Source organism: Hippocampus guttulatus, chromosome 21 (genome assembly GCF_054856545.1).
Source record: "Hippocampus guttulatus isolate MCC_2025c chromosome 21, RoL_Hgut_1.0, whole genome shotgun sequence".
Classification (NCBI taxonomy): Eukaryota; Metazoa; Chordata; class Actinopteri; order Syngnathiformes; family Syngnathidae; genus Hippocampus; species Hippocampus guttulatus.
In genome coordinates, this window is record NC_141281.1 from 10,610,599 (window position 1) to 10,617,221 (window position 6,623).

The 6,623-nt window shown below is 42.1% G+C and overlaps 1 protein-coding gene across 1 annotated transcript in view; it reads left to right on the top strand.

The window, feature by feature from the left end:
• The window catches only part of prex2 (phosphatidylinositol-3,4,5-trisphosphate-dependent Rac exchange factor 2), a 42,498-nt gene extending 35,954 nt beyond the window's left edge, over positions 1-6,544 (top strand). The window contains exons 38-41 of the mRNA XM_086101762.1: positions 186-376; positions 4,273-4,375; positions 5,655-5,722; positions 5,805-6,544. Coding sequence (XP_085957888.1) covers positions 186-376; positions 4,273-4,375; positions 5,655-5,722; positions 5,805-5,850 — 408 coding nt within the window. The 3' untranslated portion in view covers positions 5,851-6,544. The remainder of the gene's footprint in view (positions 1-185; positions 377-4,272; positions 4,376-5,654; positions 5,723-5,804) is intronic.
• The last annotated feature ends 79 nt before the right edge of the window (positions 6,545-6,623 follow it).

Sequence of the window (6,623 nt, forward strand, 5' to 3'; positions counted from 1 at the left end):
TTTTTTTGTTTGACACTAAACTTCAGATGGAAATAGCTTTAAACAGCTCAAAACCCCCTTTTTTTTTTTTTTTTTTTTTTTTTTAGCTTGAAAGTGCTTTAGTAAATAATAGCTCGGCCAAACTGCCGCTCATATTGGGGCGAGTTAAGTTCACTGCCAGTTCACACAGTTCTTGTTGTTCACAGCTGATGCGTCCCCTGAACGCGGTGGACGAGCTGTACCGGCTGTTGGAGAGCTTCATCCACTGCCGCCGCACGGCCGCCTGCCAGTACACCGCCTGCGCCGCGTCCGGGGTGGGACTGCTGACCGTGGCCTCGGAGCTGTGCTCGCGCCTCGGGGCCGCCCACGTGGTCATGTGCAACAACGGCGTCCACCGGTGAGTGTGCCCGTTGCGCGACTCCCCCGCTCACCTTTTAGCATTTATGCGCCGACTGCTGCCTCGAACTCCCTTGAACTACCTTTTTATCGCCACGTCTACCTCTGAGTTTAATGCCACAGCAGTTCTTTAATTAGCAGCATGGATGGTCCCACATAATTGGCACGCTGGTTCTCACAAGCATGCTTGGCTTCGCTACACAGTCTCCACTTTACTGCAGGAGAGAGTTTTCTTGCTGTCCATTTTAATGAATGGAATGAACAGGTAGACAGGATAAAAAATAAACACACAGTTGCTGTGCTAGGTTACAGTTTACTGCATTAGCTGCTGCCCTCAGTCTCCTCAAGGATAAATAGCTACAATGACAAAAAATATATGCTAGCTACAGTGTTCTTAAATAATAGACGAAAACAATTGCCAAATCAACACACGATACCTGTACTCCTTAGTCTCTGCTTGGCTGCGGCAGTCTGTTTTCTCGCTGCCTTTAGTCTCCTCTTGAATCAGAGAAAAGAGATCAACATCTAGAAATAAACATACTGCACATTAGCTATGCTCTATAGCCCTCAGTCTCTTCAAGGATAAAAAGCTAGAATGACAAAAATCTACTGACAGTATGTTCCCCTTTACTCCATTGTCTCCGCTTTACTGCAGGGTTCTGTTGTCTTCCTGCCCTCACTCTCCTCACGGATATGTGGGGAGAATGCAAAAGAATGAACACATGCTTGCAATAGCCCGTAGTCTCCTCTTTGCCTGTAGTCTGACTAACTGCCCTCAGTCTCCTCAAGGATAAAAGAAATGACAGCAATGAAAACATTCGCTCAGCTCCATAGTCTCTCCGATTTTAATTGTATTTTTACAGATTTTGCAGCAGAAGGTAGAAAGCTTTTCAAACTGCATGCACGGTGATATTGTATGGCGACTATCTTGGAATTCGCGTTTGCGGTGGACAAATCTTCATTTCAAGGGTCCTCTGTGTCATCTGTTGGGTCATGGCGCATTCACACTGCCGGCGCTCGCTCCCAAACAAACCCCGCGTGGGGTTAATAAAGTGGCTGAAAGTTTCCATTAGCGATCAGCTCGGCGTGACTTGATCATCAGTCACATGAAAGCCCTGCGGCGAGCAGACGCGTGCGAGCGGGACAAAAAAGATATGGAAACTGTCACCGGGGTGGTGGCGGGGGAGGAGGAAGATGAAGATGAAAGGCGGGGGGGTGGTGACAAACGATCGAGATATTTCCGTACTCTCGCCCAAATGATGAACTGTGGCTCAGCTCAGGGCAAATTAGCGATGGTCGGAAATAACGGTCGATGAGAAAGGAAGCGATTGACTGGTCTTCCTTTCGAAAAGGGCTCCTTCTACTTGAAAGGGTCAACTCTGCTGCTTTCCTGTATTTACTTCCTGTTTAATCCAAGAGGAGACGTAGGGCAGCAAAGACTCCTGCAGTAAACACGTGAAAGCATCTCTTCAGGTCTTTTGAAATAAATTTATGTATCTGTATGTGCACATTATAGACAGAGAGAGAGAGAGAAACACGAACTGCATGCTGCAACAAAATGGAGACTGTGGAGGATAGATAATGTGTGATTAAATTTGTCATTTCTACCAATGTATTCTCCTAGCGAGAAAAGTAGAGAAAATGTGCTGCTGTCGCAGATTGGATTGCAGCCAATTTTCTGGTTGCCCTCAGTCTCCCCTTGGGTAAAAGTATCATAATCATGTAGAAATTACAACAATAAACGCGTTAACCGTACTCCATCGTCTCCAGTTCCTGCAACAGTATGTTTTCCCTGCTGCCCTTCGTCTTCTTTCAAATAAACGAATAGAAATGGCAAAAATAACCACATGCGAGCTATGCTCCATACTGTCAACTTTGTTGTAAGAGGACATTTTTCACGCTGCATTCTGACTCCTGTTGAATAAACGTGAGTCAACCTCTTGAAATGACTAAACGAATCACACACTCCATAGTCTCCACTTTGCTGCAGCATCCCGTATACGTACTGTAGGATAAAAACAACGAGGATCAAAAAATGACTCAGTCATGTTAGCTATATTCCACAGTCTTTTATTATTATTATTATTATTATTATTATTATTATTTTATCTCACAACCTCCATTAGCATCCTATTGTTGTTTTCAGTCTTTTGTTTCTTGTGCTGGTTAGTTTTCTACTCTGCAGGGGTGTCAAGTGGATTGGAATAGCGTGAAACAGACTGACATAAATCATCTGCTAGCGCCTCCAATGAAGAGAGAGAGTGAGAGAATGTGCTATTCTTTCATCCCGCTGCAGCTCGGGAGATATTTAAGGATCCACGTTTTTTTTTTTTCTTCAAACCACCCTTCGTTATGAATATGTGAAAGCCGGCTAAAATATTTCTGGGTAGCCTGCTGCTTCTAAAATGAGACTTTCTCTCATTTTTCATTCAGTACGCCCCCCCCCCCCCAAAAAAAGAATTTTGAATCCACACATCTCCACACAGAGATCATGGTGCACGAAACTAGCATTCCTTGATATCGCATTTCATAAAAACGTACAGTAATCACAACATTTGATTCATTTTTTTGGAACACTTATTATACATTCAAATGTGGCTTCTCTTCCTGGTGTGCCATCTTTGGCCACCTGGGGGCAGTATAAAATGGTCACTTCATTGAGATATCCCAACTCTCCCTGAGCTCATCAATATGCCACTAATATTAAGTTTCACTTTCAATTTAACTATTTAAAAGTCACAATCGACATTAATTGAATGTGCAGAAGTTAGCAGACAGCTCATTGGCATTTTTAGTCACGAGGCAGGTGACTTAAAACAAAGACAAGACAAATCAACAGACAAGAAAAATCTTTTACTTATTCACATTTTCACATTTAATCCGGGCCTAAAGTGCCAAACTATGAACTTGAAGTTGAAGGCAAATGCTTTCAATCTCTTTAAAGTACCGAATTTTCTAATAATAATTTCTGAATAATTAATTGAAGTCTCCAATTTTGTCAGCCGTTTTTTGCAGAGGATAAAGAATTTATGACTGAGTAGTGGAATATTGTCTCTCTAAACGTTCTACTGTTTGGCTTCAATTAGTTGCTTAAAGAGTTCTAGTCCTTCAGTATAGATGCTAATCAGCGTTAGCATTAAGCTAGCAGACAGAAAGGCTAAGCTGTGTTGCTGTCTTAAACACACAACATTTTAATTACCTGACCTGATGGCCGAACATCAAATCCTGACTAATCGGTTCACGCCCGTAGCTCACGACACCGCTTAATTTTGGAAAATTTGCTCTCCAGTTTCCGCGCAGCCCCTGGAGAGAGCCAGTCAAAGTAAGTGCGACAGGCAGCATGGCAACTATGGACAATTCAATTTGCACCGAAACGACTTGTTAACTTTTCATTCCAAAAGGTCACCCAGTCGCTTGCTCTCTTAGGGTTGCCGTTTCCACGCACTTGTCCTTGATATGTGTTTGTGTTTATCTGCGTCAACACACACAGACACACACACGTGGTCACTAATGACTCTCCTACTGGTGTCAACGACCACTTTCCCCACATCAAACACGCGGGGATGGAAAGCGACCAGGAAAGATGAAAATTCCTCGAATTGTGAGCCTTTCTGGTCATTTGGGGCCACCGTAGTGAGCCAGAATGGTGCACCGTGCCCCATTATGTACATATTTCCATATACGCATCATGAAAAATTCAATAGGCTAAAAGAATGACCCCCCAAATATGTTAAATTATTAAAAGTAAAACTACTTTTACTTTAATATTTCATTAATCATAAGTTGACATTTAAATATCGGTCCCGCCCTCTTTGTGATGCATGAAGACCCCTGACTTTGTGTGCGCGTGCGGTGTGTGTGTTTGTGTGTGCATGCGTGTGTGTGTTTTTCCCACAGCTGCACCCTGAGCGTGACGCTGGAGCAGGCCATCCTCTTAGCCCGCAACCACGGGCTGCCGCCTCGCTGCATCATGCAGGCCACGGATGTCATGAGGAAACAGGTAGCGCCATTACACTATATAAATATTGACACTGCGTTTTGTCGGCAAGCAAAAAAAAAAAAAAAAAAGTGCCAAATATGACAAACGTTTCCGTGCGCTAGCAGACTTTGTCGAAACATAACGAATGCGCTTAGCCGACGTGAGCGTCGAAAATGAAAAGGTCACAGCGGAGCTTAGGGAAGACGGGTCGCGGCGGTGTCACGTTTGAAATGTGGCGCTAAAGGCCTCCGCTCGATGCGCATTGGCGAATGCATTCGGATTTATGTGACGTTTACATTTTTGGTAAATGGGTGAGTAGGTTTGGAGTTAGGAACATGGCTAAGTAGGGATTTTGCTAGGGTGATTGATTACTCAATTAGTCAGAGAGGTAAAAAGGTAAGGTGTGTGGTAGGTCGTAGCTAGTGCCGGTGCCATCGCCGTCAAGAGATCGCCACTGAATCCTCGTCTCATTGACCATCTCAAAAACAGAACAACAACAAACGACATCGAGTAACCTCGCACTGGAGTCCAAAGACATTTTAAAGAGGCGGCTCGCATTTTCTTATCTCCCGCCGTCCTTTTAGGGGCATTAGCGGCCATCTTTGTCCGCCGGCTGTAATGGCAATGGAATAATTGCTGATGCTATCCTGCTATCATTGGAATGTCGCCATGACCGCTCGCGCCGCCTTCTCTCTCACTTGTAATTTCATTGTGTGTGTGTGTGTGTGTGTGTGTGTGTGTGTGTGTGTGTGTGTGTGTGTGTGTGTGTGTGTGTGTGTGTGTGTGTGTGTGTGTGTGTGTGTGTGTGTTTGTCAACGCAGCTTTCAAAATAAAGCTGCACCGTGTGCACACAAGCAGCTGACTACTGGAGCGTTAGCCTCCTGATTATCCGGCCTGGCCTGTAATACTAATAACAACACATAAACACCATTCATCTTTAAAAACTCCTTAGGACTCCTTTTTATGACCTACATGAAAAAAAAAAGACTCGGCGTTTACTCTTTACAAAAAGCTGGTCAAAAAAATGTCAACAGAAAGTAGATTCTAGAAACGTAAAAAAAATCAAATCAACAGCTCCAAACTGCACTGTCAGTCAGAGAAGATCCAAATCAAAGATTGGGTCTTGCAGAGACAAAAGCAAGAGGTAGAAACCTACCAACGTAAAAGTAGCAACGCTTACCCACAACAACTCCACACCACGAATGTCATGTTAAATGTTTGCACACTTAATAAAACGTTTCTACCTTTTGTTGACAGTTCATCAGTATTTGTTGGTGTGCCTCGTCTTCTCTCTTTTCAGGGTGCCAGAGTTCAGAACTCTGCCAAGAATCTCGGGGTGAGGGATCGAACCCCGTCATCTGCGCCGAGGTGAAAACAGGACACCCGACTCTTTGTGAACAATCTATGAAAAAGTCTGATTTGAATAATATCCCCTTTTTTCTTTCCTCAGGTTGTATAAGCTGTGCCAGCCTCCGCCCCCTGATGGCGACCCATAATGCACTGCAAGCAGAAAATAGGAAAAACCCTGTCGGCTTGTTTTTATCCATACGCATATAAATATGTCCAGAGTGTAGTGTAAATGGAATTTTTTTAAAAAAGCATACTGTTATTTTTTTAATGTTTGTAACCTGCGTCTTGAATATGTTCCTCTAGATATGGTGTAAATATGTTTTACATTATTACATTATTTTTTATGATGATTCTTTCCAATAGTGTATCAGTATTAAGGGTTTTTTTTCCTTTTTTTTTATTGCATTACTCAGGTTCCACACATATAGATTGCATATTACCACCAATGGTAGCTCACGACTATGCAAGCTAAAAACAGCGCCAATAAGCTAGTTTTTTTTAAAAAGTCCAATATATTATAAATTCATGTATACTGCATTTATAAAATATATATATATATATATATATATATATATATATATATACACACGTATATATATAATATCAAATTGGAGAATGTAATGTTTTTTTTTTGTTGTTGTTGCATGATAATAAAATGCAAAAGTCAGTTAGGAGTTGAGTTACACTGCCCCCAGGTGGCTAAAGTGCACAGAACCAGAAGGAGCAGCACGGTGTCCAGTGAATTGAAGCAAAATGTTTAAAAAAAATGTTGAATTATTTACAAACCATTTCAATATGTTGTTACTGAATGTTTTTACAAAATACAATATTATAAAATGCTATTTTTCTTTATTTAAAAACAAATGTTTTTTATTTTTTTTTTTGATGAGCAGATTATCTAATTATCTCAAAGCTCCAC